General features: G+C 47.5%; 1 protein-coding gene across 2 annotated transcripts in view; it reads right to left on the reverse strand.

The window, feature by feature from the left end:
* LOC121881858 (mitogen-activated protein kinase kinase kinase kinase 3-like) overlaps positions 1 to 10,529 on the reverse strand; it is a 67,407-nt gene extending 56,878 nt beyond the window's left edge. Inside the window, exon 1 of one of the 2 annotated variants that reach the window (XM_042389619.1) lies at positions 10,313 to 10,529. In XM_042389619.1, the coding sequence (XP_042245553.1) occupies positions 10,313 to 10,408 (96 nt within the window). In that variant the 5' untranslated portion in view covers positions 10,409 to 10,529. Of the gene's footprint in view, positions 1 to 5,230; positions 5,481 to 10,312 lie in introns of those variants that run through there. The other variant, XM_042389618.1, reaches the window with a different exon arrangement.
* Between the last annotated feature and the right edge of the window lie 6,360 nt (positions 10,530 to 16,889).

Raw genomic sequence — 16,889 nt, forward strand, 5'->3', positions numbered from 1 at the left:
AGACTACAAACCCAGTCACACAGACTACAAACCCAGTCACAGACTACAAACCCAGTCACACAGAGACCACAAACCCAGTCACACAGACTACAAACCCAGTCACACAGACCACAAACCCAGTCACACAGAGACCACAAACCCACTCACACACAGACCACAAACCCAGTCACACACAGACCACAAACCCAGTCACACAGAGACTACAAACCCAGTCACACACAGACTACAAACCCAGTCACACAGACTACAAACCCAGTCACACACTGACCACAAACCCAGTCACAGACTACAAACCCAGTCACACAGACTACAAACCCAGTCACACACAGACTACAAAACTACAAACCCAGTCACACAGAGACTACAAACCCAGTCACAGACTACAAACCCAGTCACACAGACTACAAACCTAGTCACATACTACAAACCCAGTCACACAGACTACAAACCCAGTCACAGACTACAAACCCAGTCACACACAGACTACAAACCCAGTCACACAGACTACAAACCCAGTCACACACAGACTACAAACCCAGTCACACAGACTACAAACCCAGTCACAGACTACAAACCCAGTCACACACAGACTACAAACCCAGTCACACACAGACTACAAACCCAGTCACACAGAGACCACAAGCCCAGTCACACACAGACTACAAAACTACAAACCCAGTCACACAGAGACTACAAACCCAGTCACAGACTACAAACCCAGTCACACAGACTACAAACCCAGTCACACACAGACTACAAACCCAGTCACACACAGACTACAAACCCAGTCACACAGAGACTACAAAGCCAGTCACACAGACTACAAACCCAGTCACACACAGACTACAAAACTACAAACCCAGTCACACAGAGACTACAAACCCAGTCACAGACTACAAACCCAGTCACACAGACTACAAACCTAGTCACATACTACAAACCCAGTCACACAGACTACAAACCCAGTCACAGACTACAAACCCAGTCACACACAGACTACAAACCCAGTCACACAGACTACAAACCCAGTCACACACAGACTACAAACCCAGTCACACAGACTACAAACCCAGTCACAGACTACAAACCCAGTCACACACAGACTACAAACCCAGTCACACACAGACTACAAACCCAGTCACACAGAGACCACAAGCCCAGTCACACACAGACTACAAAACTACAAACCCAGTCACACAGAGACTACAAACCCAGTCACAGACTACAAACCCAGTCACACAGACTACAAACCCAGTCACACACAGACTACAAACCCAGTCACACAGAGACCACAAACCCAGTCACACAGAGACTACAAACCCAGTCACACACAGACTACAAACCCAGTCACACAGAGACTACAAACCCAGTCACACAGAGACTACAAACCCAGTCACACAGACTACAAACCCAGTCACAGACTACAAACCCAGTCACACAGACCACAAACCCAGTCACAGACTACAAACCCAGTCACAGACTACAAACCCAGTCACACAGAGACCACAAACCCAGTCACACAGACTACAAACCCAGTCACACAGAGACCACAAACCCAGTCACACAGACTACAAACCCAGTCACACAGAGACTACAAACCCAGTCACACAGAGACTACAAACCCAGTCACACAGAGACTACAAACCCAGTCACACAGAGACCACAAACCCAGTCACACAGAGACTACAAACCCAGTCACACACAGACTACAAACCCAGTCACACAGACTACAAACCCAGTCACACAGACTACAAACCCAGTCACACACAGACTACAAACCCAGTCACACACAGACTACAAACCCAGTCACACAGAGACCACAAACCCAGTCACACAGAGACTACAAACCCAGTCACACAGAGACTACAAACCCAGTCACAGACTACAAACCCAGTCACACACAGACTACAAACCCAGTCACACAGACTACAAACCCAGTCACAGACTACAAACCCAGTCACACACAGACTACAAACCCAGTCACACACAGACTACAAACCCAGTCACACAGAGACCACAAGCCCAGTCACACACAGACTACAAACCCAGTCACACAGAGACTACAAACCCAGTCACACAGAGACCACAAACCCAGTCACACACAGACTACAAACCCAGTCACACAGAGACTACAAACCCAGTCACACAGAGACTACAAACCCAGTCACACACAGACTACAAACCCAGTCACACAGAGACTACAAACCCAGTCACACAGAGACTACAAACCCAGTCACACAGACTACAAACCCAGTCACACACAGACTACAAACCCAGTCACACAGAGACCACAAGCCCAGTCACACACAGACTACAAAACTACAAACCCAGTCACACAGAGACTACAAACCCAGTCACACAGACTACAAACCCAGTCACAGACTACAAACCCAGTCACACAGACCACAAACCCAGTCACAGACTACAAACCCAGTCACACACAGACTACAAACCCAGTCACACAGAGACTACAAACCCAGTCACAGACTACAAACCCAGTCACACAGACTACAAACCCAGTCACACAGACTACAAACCCAGTCACAGACTACAAACCCAGTCACACAGAGACCACAAACCCAGTCACACACAGACTACAAACCCAGTCACACAGAGACCACAAACCCAGTCACACAGACTACAAACCCAGTCACACAGAGACTACAAACCCAGTCACACAGAGACTACAAACCCAGTCACACAGAGACCACAAACCCAGTCACACACAGACTACAAACCCAGTCACACAGAGACTACAAACCCAGTCACACAGAGACTACAAACCCAGTCACACACAGACTACAAACCCAGTCACACAGACTACAAACCCAGTCACACAGACTACAAACCCAGTCACACACAGACTACAAACCCAGTCACACACAGACCACAAACCCAGTCACACAGAGACCACAAACCCAGTCACACACAGACCACAAACCCAGTCACACACAGACTACAAACCCAGTCACACAGAGACTACAAACCCAGTCACACAGAGACTACAAACCCAGTCACACAGAGACTACAAACCCAGTCACACAGTCTACAAACCCAGTCACAAACAGACTACAAACCCAGTCACACAGAGACTACAAACCCAGTCACACAGAGACTACAAACCCAGTCACACAGACTACAAACCCAGTCACACAGACTACAAACCCAGTCACACACAGACTACAAACCCAGTCACACAGAGACTACAAACCCAGTCACACACAGACTACAAACCCAGTCACACACAGAGACTACAAACCCAGTCACACAGAGACCACAAACCCAGTCACACAGAGACTACAAACCCAGTCACACACAGACTACAAACCCAGTCACACACAGAGACCACAAACCCAGTCACACAGAGACTACAAACCCAGTCACACACAGACTACAAACCCAGTCACACAGACTACAAACCCAGTCACACAGAGACTACAAACCCAGTCACACAGACTACAAACCCAGTCACACACAGACTACAAACCCAGTCACACAGTCTACAAACCCAGTCACACACAGACTACAAACCCAGTCACACAGAGACTACAAACCCAGTCACACAGACTACAAACCCAGTCACACAGAGACTACAAACCCAGTCACACAGAGACTACAAACCCAGTCACACAGACTACAAACCCAGTCACACACAGACTACAAACCCAGTCACACACAGACTACAAACCCAGTCACACAGACTACAAACCCAGTCACACACAGACTACAAACCCAGTCACACACAGACCACAAACCCAGTCACACAGACTACAAACCCAGTCACACAGAGACTACAAACCCAGTCACACACAGACTACAAACCCAGTCACACAGACCAGGTGTAAAGACAGGCGTGTCGGCAGGTGTACTTGTCAGAATAATGCCTGTTAACGCCCAGTGTGAATATTTTCTGTATATTGATGTTTTTTGTGCTTTTATTTGCCGCTAACGCCGTACTCCACTATCTCCACGTGCACGTACACTCTCACACACGCTCACAGCTCCATGACATCCAACTACAACAAGGACCAGAATGGAGATCAATCCTGTAACCTTCATCCTTGATGCTCTCGGTAATCCGTCCCTTTAAACCGTCCAACCAATAAACTAAACTGGAAGCAGGTGATGTCACAACTTGCTCCAGTCCGACGGTCTGGTCAAGACTCGCACGACGGATCTGAACTCAGAGAAAAGTCTCACAAATTCTCTTGAAACACGTGAACGTTCCTCCTAACAAATCTGTGTACAAGGGACTCTCTCCTCTTCCTCCTCTCCCTCTCCTCTTCCTCTCCTCTCCTCCTGCTCTCCTCCTCCTCTCTCCTCTTCCTCCTCCTCTCCCTCTCCTCTTCCTCCTCTCCCTCTCCTCTCCCTCTCCTCTTCCTCTCCTCTTCCTCTCCTCTTCTCCTTCTCTTCTCCTCCTCTCCCTCCCTCCCTCTCTCCTCTTCCTCCTCCTCTCCCTCTCCTCTTCCCCCTCTCCTCCTGCTCTCCTCTTCTCCCTCTCTTCTCCTCCTCTCCCTCCCTCCCTCTCTCCTCTTCCTCCTCCTCCTCCTCCTCCTCTCCCTCTCCTCTTCCTCCTCCTCCCCTCTTCCTCCTGCTCTCCTCTTCTCCCTACCTCCCTCCTCCTCCCCTCTTCCTCCTCCTCTCCTCTTCCTCCTGCTCTCCTCTTCTCCCTACCTCCCTCCCTCTCTCCTCTTCTCCCTACCTCCCTCCTCCTCCCCTCTTCCTCCTCCTCTCCTCCTCCCCTCTCCCTCCCTCCCCTCTCCTCCTGCTCTCCTCTTCTCCCTACCTCCCTCCCTCTCTCCTCTTCTCCCTACCTCCCTCCTCCTCCCCTCTTCCTCCTCCTCTCCTCCTCCCCTCTCCTCCTGCTCTCCTCTTCTCCCTACCTCCCTCCCTCTCTCCTCTTCCTCCTGCTCTCCTCTTCCTCCTCCTCCATCATGTTGCTGTTTCAGCATTTCCACACTGATTATATTCACAGTTGTGAGTCGACACACTGCTGAGTGTTAATTAAAATACAGATCATGATAATCCCCCCCCCCCCATCCGACCCCCCTCCTCCACCCCCCCCCTCCATCCCCCCCCCCCCCATCCGACCCCCCTCCTCCATCCCCCCCCATCCCCCCCCTCTTCCATCCGACCCCCCCCCCCTCCATCCGACCCCCCCCCTCCTCCATCCGACCCCCCTCCTCCATCCCCCCTCCTCCATCCGACCCCCCCTCCTGCAGCCACTGACCTGCTGGAAGGTGAAGCAGCAGCATCCGTCCTGTTGGTCGATATGAGCTGATGGAGCATCAGGACAATCAATAACTTCTGATGGGGGGGGGGGGGGGCTCACTCTGATGCTAATAATGCTAATCACACACATATGCTAATCACACAAACACACACACACACAGAGTCGGAGCAGAGGATCGTGGGAAATGGCCCAACCAGGTATTGATCAGTGAAGGTGAGGGGGCGGAGCGTGTGTGTGTGTGTGTGTGTGTGTGTGTGTGCGCGTGTGTGCGTGTGTGTGTGTGTGTGTGTGTGTGTGTGTGTGTGTGTGAAGATCTCACTGAATTAAACGGGAGGTCACATGATGTGTGACGTCACGTGTTCACTGACATGTTTATCATTTTGTTTGAACTGTTCAAACCTCGTCAACGTTTGTTCCGTCATCACACTGACCTGCTGCACTAAGAAAGCTTGATTGATTGATTTGATTGATTTTGTGAAATGTTTTCCTCTGGACTCAGCTGGTCTGCAGGTCACTGAGGTCACTGAGGTCACTGAGGTCACAGGTCATTTCTTTGATTCCTGAACTCTTCTCTTCATTTGTTGTCTTTGTATTTATTTATATTTATATATTGTATTTATTTACTATTGTATTTTGTAGTTTGAAGGCAGCTCTTCTGTCACATGTTTTATTTCAGCTTATCATGCTGTTGAATTTCATATAAAACGCCATAAAGACTCTAAATGTTTACTGTGATGACGTGAGGATGTGAAAACTAAACAGACTCAGATGTTTTTATTATATTTCATTGTGTAATGATGTTTGATATTCTGTTTTGCAGCCGTCAGTCTGACTGTCGAACACAACGAGACATCTGCAGACGTCACTTTGTTCTTCAAAGAAACTGATCATATTTTTCAGTTTTCTGACCTAAAAAACTGTATTTATCGAGGAAATGATCAGCTTTATTGTGAAACTTGAGCAGGAAATGTGACACCAGCATCCTGACAGCCAATCAGAGATGTCAAAGTCAAGGTGGAAGTCTGCAGGGTGACGGGGGTGACGGGGGGGTTGTGTTACAGGAAGCAGCAACAGGGACGCTGCTGAATTATTGATCAACTTAATGGACAACTTTCATTTTTTTCTGCCGTCAAGTTCAGTTTCGCTCCAGCAGCATCAGAGCCACCGTCACCGGAGATTTCCCATGAGGCCTCAGTGACCCTCAGTGACCAGGACGCCAATGAGAGAGAGAGAGAGAGAGAGAGAGAGAGAGAGAGAGAGAGAGAGAGAGAGAGAGAGAGAGAGAGAGAGCTGACAGAGACAACAGAGAGGAAGCAGGATGTCAGAGTCACCCTGACCTCCAGCTGCACCATCACACCAAACACCTGCAAACACCTGCAACACCAACACCTGCAACACCAACACCAACAAACACCTGCAAACACCTGCAACACCAACACCTGCAACACCAACAAACACCTGAAACACCTGAAACACCTGCAAACACCTGCAAACACCTGCAAACACCTGAAACACCTGAAACACCTGCAAACACCTGCAACACCAACAAACACCTGAAACACCTGAAACACCTGCAAACACCTGCAACACCAACACCAACAAACACCTGCAAACACCTGAAACACCTGAAACACCTGCAAACACCTGTAACACCAACACCTGCAACACCAACAAACACCTGAAACACCTGCAAACACCTGCAAACACCTGAAACACCTGCAAACACCTGCAAACACCTGCAACACCAACAAACACCTGCAAACACCTGCAACACCAACAAACACCTGCAAACACCTGCAACACCAACAAACACCTGCAAACACCTGCAACACCAACAAACACCTGCAAACACCTGAAACACCTGCAAACACCTGCAAACACCTGCAACACCAACAAACACCTGCAAACACCTGCAAACACCTGCAACACCAACACCAACAAACACCTGCAAACACCTGCAACACCAACAAACACCTGCAAACACCTGCAAACACCTGCAACACCAACAAACACCTGCAAACACCTGCAAACACCTGCAACACCAACAAACACCTGCAACACCAACAAACACCTGCAAACACCTGCAACACCAACACCAACAAACACCAGGATGTCAGAGTCACCCTGACCTCCAGCTGCACCATCACACCAAACACCTGCAAACACCTGCAACACCAACACCTGCAACACCAACACCAACAAACACCTGAAACACCTGAAACACCTGCAAACACCTGCAACACCAACACCTGCAACACCAACACCAACAAACACCTGCAAACACCTGCAACACCAACACCTGCAACACCAACAAACACCTGAAACACCTGAAACACCTGCAAACACCTGCAAACACCTGCAAACACCTGAAACACCTGAAACACCTGCAAACACCTGCAACACCAACAAACACCTGAAACACCTGAAACACCTGCAAACACCTGCAACACCAACACCAACAAACACCTGCAAACACCTGAAACACCTGAAACACCTGCAAACACCTGTAACACCAACACCTGCAACACCAACAAACACCTGAAACACCTGCAAACACCTGCAAACACCTGAAACACCTGCAAACACCTGCAAACACCTGCAACACCAACAAACACCTGCAAACACCTGCAACACCAACAAACACCTGCAAACACCTGCAACACCAACAAACACCTGCAAACACCTGCAACACCAACAAACACCTGCAAACACCTGAAACACCTGCAAACACCTGCAAACACCTGCAACACCAACAAACACCTGCAAACACCTGCAAACACCTGCAACACCAACACCAACAAACACCTGCAAACACCTGCAACACCAACAAACACCTGCAAACACCTGCAAACACCTGCAACACCAACAAACACCTGCAAACACCTGCAAACACCTGCAACACCAACAAACACCTGCAACACCAACAAACACCTGCAAACACCTGCAACACCAACACCAACAAACACCTGCAACACCAACAAACACCTGCAACACCTGCAACACCAGCAAACACCTGCAAACACCTGCAACACCAACAAACACCTGCAACACCTGCAACACCAACAAACACCAACAAACACCTGCAAACACCAACAAACACCTGAAACACCTGCAAACACCTGCAACACCAACAAACACCTGCAAACACCTGAAACACCTGCAAACACCTGCAAACACCTGAAACACCTGCAAACACCTGCAAACACCTGCAACACCAACAAACACCTGCAAACACCTGCAAACACCTGCAACACCAACAAACACCTGCAAACACCTGCAAACACCTGCAACACCAACACCAACAAACACCTGCAAACACCTGAAACACCTGCAAACACCTGCAAACACCTGAAACACCTGCAAACACCTGCAAACACCTGCAACACCAACAAACACCTGCAAACACCTGCAAACACCTGCAACACCAACACCAACAAACACCTGCAACACCAACACCAACAAACACCTGCAACACCAACAAACACCTGCAACACCTGCAACACCAACAAACACCTGCAAACACCTGCAACACCAACAAACACCTGCAACACCTGCAACACCAACAAACACCTGCAAACACCAACAAACACCTGCAACACCAACAAACACCTGCAACACCAACAAACACCTGAAACACGTGAAACACCTGCAAACACCTGCAACACCAACAAACACCTGCAACACCTGCAACACCAACACCAACAAACACCTGCAACACCAACAAACACCAACAAACACCTGCAACACCAACAAACACCTGCAACACCAACAAACACCTGCAACACCAACAAACACCTGCAAACACCTGCAACACCAACAAACACCTGCAAACACCTGCAAACACCTGCAACACCAACAAACACCTGCAACACCAACAAACACCTGCAACACCAACAAACACCTGCAAACACCTGCAACACCAACAAACACCTGCAAACACCTGCAAACACCTGCAAACACCTGCAACACCAACAAACACCTGCAAACACCTGCAACACCAACAAACACCTGCAAACACCAACAAACACCTGAAACACCTGCAACACCAACAAACACCTGCAACACCAACACCTGCAACACCAACAAACACCTGCAAACACCAACAAACACCTGCAACACCAACAAACACCTGAAACACCTGCAACACCAACACCTGCAACACCAACAAACACCTGCAACACCTGCAACACCAACACCTGCAACACCAACAAACACCTGCAAACACCAACAAACACCTGAAACACCTGCAACACCAACAAACACCTGCAACACCAACAAACACCTGAAACACCTGCAACACCAACACCTGCAACACCAACAAACACCTGCAACACCAACACCTGCAACACCAACAAACACCTGCAACACCAACACCTGCAACACCAACAAACACCTGCAACACCAACACCTGCAACACCAACAAACACCTACAACACCTGCAGGGATTCTAACAGTATGAACAGGAGAAATGATCACAGCTCCTGACTGTTGTTTTAATACTTTAACTGATCATGACATGAATCATTAGTTGCAGTTCTCTGACATGGACCAGTCTGCATAATGACATCATGTTTATATTTAATCTCTCGGTACTTTGATAGTTTGGATGCAGGACTTAAACTTGTAACTTGTAGTATTTCTACAGCGTCACTTTAAAGATTCTCCACATGTTGAAGAAATAAAAGTACTTTTCAGAAATAATTTGGGTCTGATGTGTTTTTCTTTTCCTTCATTAAAAATCCAGAATCTGTGAGTCTGTAAATATTAATTTCTGCTTCACTGTAAAGTTCATTCTCAGTGTTTGTTCAAGTCTCCACATCACACTGTGTCAGCTGAATACTGGACCATGATTGGCTCCAGACTCCAGACCAATCAGCTGATCTCAGATTGATCATGTTATCCCCAGCACACACACACACACACACACACACACACACACACACACACACATTGAACCCGTTTTAAACACAGAGACAGTCCCGTGTTTAACCCGTGTTAGACCCGTGTTAGACTCGTGTTAGACCCAGGCTAACCCGCTGCTAGCGCTCAGTAAATCCGCGCTGTGATGTCGCTGTGTACCTTATAAACGTCACCGTACGTGCCGCTGCCGACCCGCTGGATCAGCTGGAAGTCGTCCTGCGGGTTCCGGCGGGAGAAGTCCGGACCGCAGCTCATGTTCCCGGAGCCTCAGACCCGAACTGACCCGCACTGACCCGGTGGACTAACTGTAAACACACTGGCTTCTTCCGCAAGCATGGCGCATGCGCACTGCCCCCCGACACACACACACACACACACTAACACACTGTAAGGAGTCCCTGAAGGCAGCACGGAGCAGCTTGACCCTGTTTTTCCTGTGATGGTGCTGTGATGTCTATTTGTGAGTTATGACAGTGAACACCTCAAACAAACAACTGAGTTTGTTTATCTGAGTGAGCAGTTTACGTTCATCCCTGCAGGCTGAGGAAGACTTCTGAGGAAGAGTTTTATTTTACTGAGACTCTACTACAAATACTCAGATTCTATTGAAACTCCATCACAGATACGCACTGATTTTATTTTGACACTGCAACAGAAAAACACTCATTCTACCAAAAAATTCTACTGAGACTCCACCGCAGAAATGCACTGATTCTACCCAGATCCTCGTGCAGAAGTAAGAAGACTCTACCAAGACTTTTACGCAAAAATCTGTTGATTCTACTGACAGTCTACTCAAGAGATTCACAAACTCTACTTAAACTCAACTACAGAAGTGCATCATTTCTACTGAGACTCAGATGTAGAAACACAGTGGTTCTACTGAATACTTCTACTCAGTACTTTTATACAGAAATATCAGTAAGACTCTTCTGCAGAAATCCGCCAGTTCTACTGAAAATCAATCACAGAAACACACTGAAAACTGATTCTACTGGAACTCTACTGCAGAAACACACTGATTCTATACAATTGTACTGAAACTCTTCGACAGAAATACGCAGTCAGTACATATACTGAGAATCGTCCACAGAAACGCTCCATTTCAACAGAAAAACACAGATTCTACCAAGACTTTACTTAGACTCTCCTGCAGAAACTCATTAATTCTGCCAAAACTCTTCAGTAGAAACGCACCAACTCTACTGATACAGAAATGCACAATATGTACACTGAAAATTGACCACAGAAAAATGCACATTCTACCAAACTTCTACAGCAGAAACCCACCAGTTCTACCCAGACTCTACTGTAGAAACCCACCAGTTCTACCCAAACTCTACTGTAGAAACCCACCAGTTCTACCCAGACTCTACTGTAGAAACCCACCAGTTCTACCCAAACTCTACTGTAGAAACCCACCAGTTCTACCCAGAATCTACTGTAGAAACCCACCAGTTCTACCCAAACTCTACTGTAGAAACCCACCAGTTCTACCCAGACTCTACTGTAGAAACCCACCAGTTCTACCCAAACTCTACTGTAGAAACCCACCAGTTCTACCCAGAATCTACTGTAGAAACCCACCAGTTCTACCCAAACTCTACTGTAGAAACCCAGCAGTTCTACCCAAACTCTACTGTAGAAACCCACCAGTTCTACCCAGACTCTACTGTAGAAACCCACCAGTTCTACCCAAACTCTACTGTAGAAACCCACCAGTTCTACCCAGAATCTACTGTAGAAACCCACCAGTTCTACCCAAACTCTACTGTAGAAACCCAGCAGTTCTACCCAGACTCTACTGTAGAAACCCACCAGTTCTACCCAGACTCTACTGTAGAAACCCACCAGTTCTACCCAGACTCTACCGTGGAAACCCACCAGTTCTATCCAGACTCTACCATGGAAACCCACCAGTTCTACCCAGACACTACTGTAGAAACCCACCAGTTCTATCCAGACTCTACTGTAGAAACCCACCAGTTCTACCCAGACTCTACTGTAGAAACCCACCAGTTCTATCCAGACTCTACTGTAGAAAGGCACCAGTTCTATTCAGATTCTACCGTGGAAACCCACCAGTTCTACCCAGACACTACTGTAGAAACCCACCAGTTCTATCCAGACTCTACTGTAGAAACCCACCAGTTCTACCCAGACTCTACTGTAGAAACCCACCAGTTCTATCCAGACTCTACCGTGGAAACCCACCAGTTCTATCCAGACTCTACCGTGGAAACCCACCAGTTCTACCCAGACACTACTGTAGAAACCCACCAGTTCTACCCAAACTCTACTGTAGAAACCCACCAGTTCTACCCAGACTCTACTGTAGAAACCCACCAGTTCTACCCAAACTCTACTGTAGAAACCCACCAGTTCTACCCAGACTCTACTGTAGAAACCCACCAGTTCTATCCAGACTCTACTGTAGAAAGGCACCAGTTCTATTCAGATTCTACCGTGGAAACCCACCAGTTCTACCCAGACACTACTGTAGAAACCCACCAGTTCTATCCAGACTCTACTGTAGAAACCCACCAGTTCTACCCAGACTCTACTGTAGAAACCCACCAGTTCTATCCAGACTCTACCGTGGAAACCCACCAGTTCTATCCAGACTCTACCGTGGAAACCCACCAGTTCTACCCAGACACTACTGTAGAAACCCACCAGTTCTACCCAAACTCTACTGTAGAAACCCACCAGTTCTACCCAGACTCTACTGTAGAAACCCACCAGTTCTACCCAAACTCTACTGTAGAAACCCACCAGTTCTACCCAGAATCTACTGTAGAAACCCACCAGTTCTACCCAAACTCTACTGTAGAAACCCAGCAGTTCTACCCAGACTCTACTGTAGAAACCCACCAGTTCTACCCAGACTCTACTGTAGAAACCCACCAGTTCTACCCAGACTCTACCGTGGAAACCCACCAGTTCTATCCAGACTCTACCATGGAAACCCACCAGTTCTACCCAGACACTACTGTAGAAACCCACCAGTTCTATCCAGACTCTACTGTAGAAACCCACCAGTTCTACCCAGACTCTACTGTAGAAACCCACCAGTTCTATCCAGACTCTACTGTAGAAAGGCACCAGTTCTATTCAGATTCTATTGTAGAAACAACCAGTTCTACTCAGATTCTATTGTAGAAACCCACCAGTTCTACCCAGAATCTACTGTAGAAACCCACCAGTTCTACCCAGATTCTATTGTACAAAGGCACCAGTTCTATTCAGAATCTACTGTAGAAACCCAGCAGTTCTACCCAGACTCTACTGTAGAAACCCACCAGTTCTACCTAGACACTACTGTAGAAACCCACCAGTTCTACCCAGACTCTACTGTAGAAACCCACCAGTTCTACCCAGACTCTACTGTAGAAACCCACCAGTTCTATTCAGATTCTACTGTAGAAACCCACCAGTTCTATTCAGATTCTATTGTAGAAACCCACCAGTTCTACCCAGACTCTACTGTAGAAACCCACCAGTTCTACCCAGACTCTACTGTAGAAACCCACCAGTTCTACCCAGACTCTACTGTAGAAACCCACCAGTTCTACCCAAACTCTACTGTAGAAACCCACCAGTTCTACCCAGACTCTACTGTAGAAACCCACCAGTTCTACCCAGATTCTATTGTACAAAGGCACCAGTTCTATTCAGAATCTACTGTAGAAACCCAGCAGTTCTACCCAGACTCTACTGTAAAAACCCACCAGTTCTACCCAGAATCTACTGTAGAAACCCACCAGTTCTACCCAAACTCTACTGTAGAAACCCACCAGTTCTACCCAGAATCTACTGTAGAAACCCACCAGTTCTACCCAAACTCTACTGTAGAAACCCAGCAGTTCTACCCAAACTCTACTGTAGAAACCCACCAGTTCTACCCAGACTCTACTGTAGAAACCCACCAGTTCTACCCAAACTCTACTGTAGAAACCCACCAGTTCTACCCAGAATCTACTGTAGAAACCCACCAGTTCTACCCAAACTCTACTGTAGAAACCCAGCAGTTCTACCCAGACTCTACTGTAGAAACCCAGCAGTTCTACCCAGACTCTACTGTAGAAACCCACCAGTTCTACCCAGACTCTACCGTGGAAACCCACCAGTTCTATCCAGACTCTACCGTGGAAACCCACCAGTTCTACCCAGACACTACTGTAGAAACCCACCAGTTCTACCCAAACTCTACTGTAGAAACCCACCAGTTCTACCCAGACTCTACTGTAGAAACCCACCAGTTCTACCCAAACTCTACTGTAGAAACCCACCAGTTCTACCCAGAATCTACTGTAGAAACCCACCAGTTCTACCCAAACTCTACTGTAGAAACCCAGCAGTTCTACCCAGACTCTACTGTAGAAACCCACCAGTTCTACCCAGACTCTACTGTAGAAACCCACCAGTTCTACCCAGACTCTACCGTGGAAACCCACCAGTTCTATCCAGACTCTACCGTGGAAACCCACCAGTTCTACCCAGACACTACTGTAGAAACCCACCAGTTCTATCCAGACTCTACTGTAGAAACCCACCAGTTCTACCCAGACTCTACTGTAGAAACCCACCAGTTCTATCCAGACTCTACTGTAGAAAGGCACCAGTTCTATTCAGATTCTATTGTAGAAACAACCAGTTCTACTCAGATTCTATTGTAGAAACCCACCAGTTCTACCCAGAATCTACTGTAGAAACCCACCAGTTCTACCCAGATTCTATTGTACAAAGGCACCAGTTCTATTCAGAATCTACTGTAGAAACCCAGCAGTTCTACCCAGACTCTACTGTAGAAACCCACCAGTTCTACCTAGACACTACTGTAGAAACCCACCAGTTCTACCCAGACTCTACTGTAGAAACCCACCAGTTCTACCCAGACTCTACTGTAGAAACCCACCAGTTCTATTCAGATTCTACTGTAGAAACCCACCAGTTCTATTCAGATTCTATTGTAGAAACCCACCAGTTCTACCCAGACTCTACTGTAGAAACCCACCAGTTCTACCCAGACTCTACTGTAGAAACCCACCAGTTCAACCCAGACTCTACTGTAGAAACCCACCAGTTCTACCCAAACTCTACTGTAGAAACCCACCAGTTCTACCCAGACTCTACTGTAGAAACCCACCAGTTCTACCCAGATTCTATTGTACAAAGGCACCAGTTCTATTCAGAATCTACTGTAGAAACCCAGCAGTTCTACCCAGACTCTACTGTAGAAACCCACCAGTTCTACCCAGAATCTACTGTAGAAACCCACCAGTTCTACCCAAACTCTACTGTAGAAACCCAGCAGTTCTACCCAGACTCTACTGTAGAAACCCAGCAGTTCTACCCAGACTCTACTGTAGAAACCCACCAGTTCTACCCAGACTCTACCGTGGAAACCCACCAGTTCTATCCAGACTCTACCGTGGAAACCCACCAGTTCTACCCAGACACTACTGTAGAAACCCACCAGTTCTACCCAAACTCTACTGTAGAAACCCACCAGTTCTACCCAGACTCTACTGTAGAAACCCACCAGTTCTACCCAAACTCTACTGTAGAAACCCACCAGTTCTACCCAGAATCTACTGTAGAAACCCACCAGTTCTACCCAAACTCTACTGTAGAAACCCAGCAGTTCTACCCAGACTCTACTGTAGAAACCCACCAGTTCTACCCAGACTCTACTGTAGAAACCCACCAGTTCTACCCAGACTCTACCGTGGAAACCCACCAGTTCTATCCAGACTCTACCGTGGAAACCCACCAGTTCTACCCAGACACTACTGTAGAAACCCACCAGTTCTATCCAGACTCTACTGTAGAAACCCACCAGTTCTACCCAGACTCTACTGTAGAAACCCACCAGTTCTATCCAGACTCTACTGTAGAAAGGCACCAGTTCTATTCAGATTCTATTGTAGAAACAACCAGTTCTACTCAGATTCTATTGTAGAAACCCACCAGTTCTACCCAGAATCTACTGTAGAAACCCACCAGTTCTACCCAGATTCTATTGTACAAAGGCACCAGTTCTATTCAGAATCTACTGTAGAAACCCAGCAGTTCTACCCAGACTCTACTGTAGAAACCCACCAGTTCTACCTAGACACTACTGTAGAAACCCACCAGTTCTACCCAGACTCTACTGTAGAAACCCACCAGTTCTACCCAGACTCTACTGTAGAAACCCACCAGTTCTATTCAGATTCTACTGTAGAAACCCACCAGTTCTATTCAGATTCTATTGTAGAAACCCACCAGTTCTACCCAGACTCTACTGTAGAAACCCACCAGTTCTACCCAGACTCTACTGTAGAAACCCACCAGTTCAACCCAGACTCTACTGTAGAAACCCACCAGTTCTACCCAAACTCTACTGTAGAAACCCACCAGTTCTACCCAGACTCTACTGTAGAAACCCACCAGTTCTACCCAGATTCTATTGTACAAAGGCACCAGTTCTATTCAGAATCTACTGTAGAAACCCAGCAGTTCTACCCAGACTCTACTGTAAAAACCCACCAGTTCTATTCAGAATCTACTGTAGAAACCCAGCAGTTCTACCCAGACTCTACTGTAGAAACCCACCAGTTCTACCCAGACTCTACTGTAGAAACCCACCAGTTCTACCCAGACTCTACTGTAGAAACCCACCAGTTCTACCCAGACTCTACTGTAGAAACCCACCAGTTCTACCCAAACTCTACTGTAGAAACCCACCAGT

The sequence above is a fragment of the Thunnus maccoyii genome, chromosome 2 (genome assembly GCF_910596095.1).
Source record: "Thunnus maccoyii chromosome 2, fThuMac1.1, whole genome shotgun sequence".
NCBI classification, from domain to species: Eukaryota; Metazoa; Chordata; class Actinopteri; order Scombriformes; family Scombridae; genus Thunnus; species Thunnus maccoyii.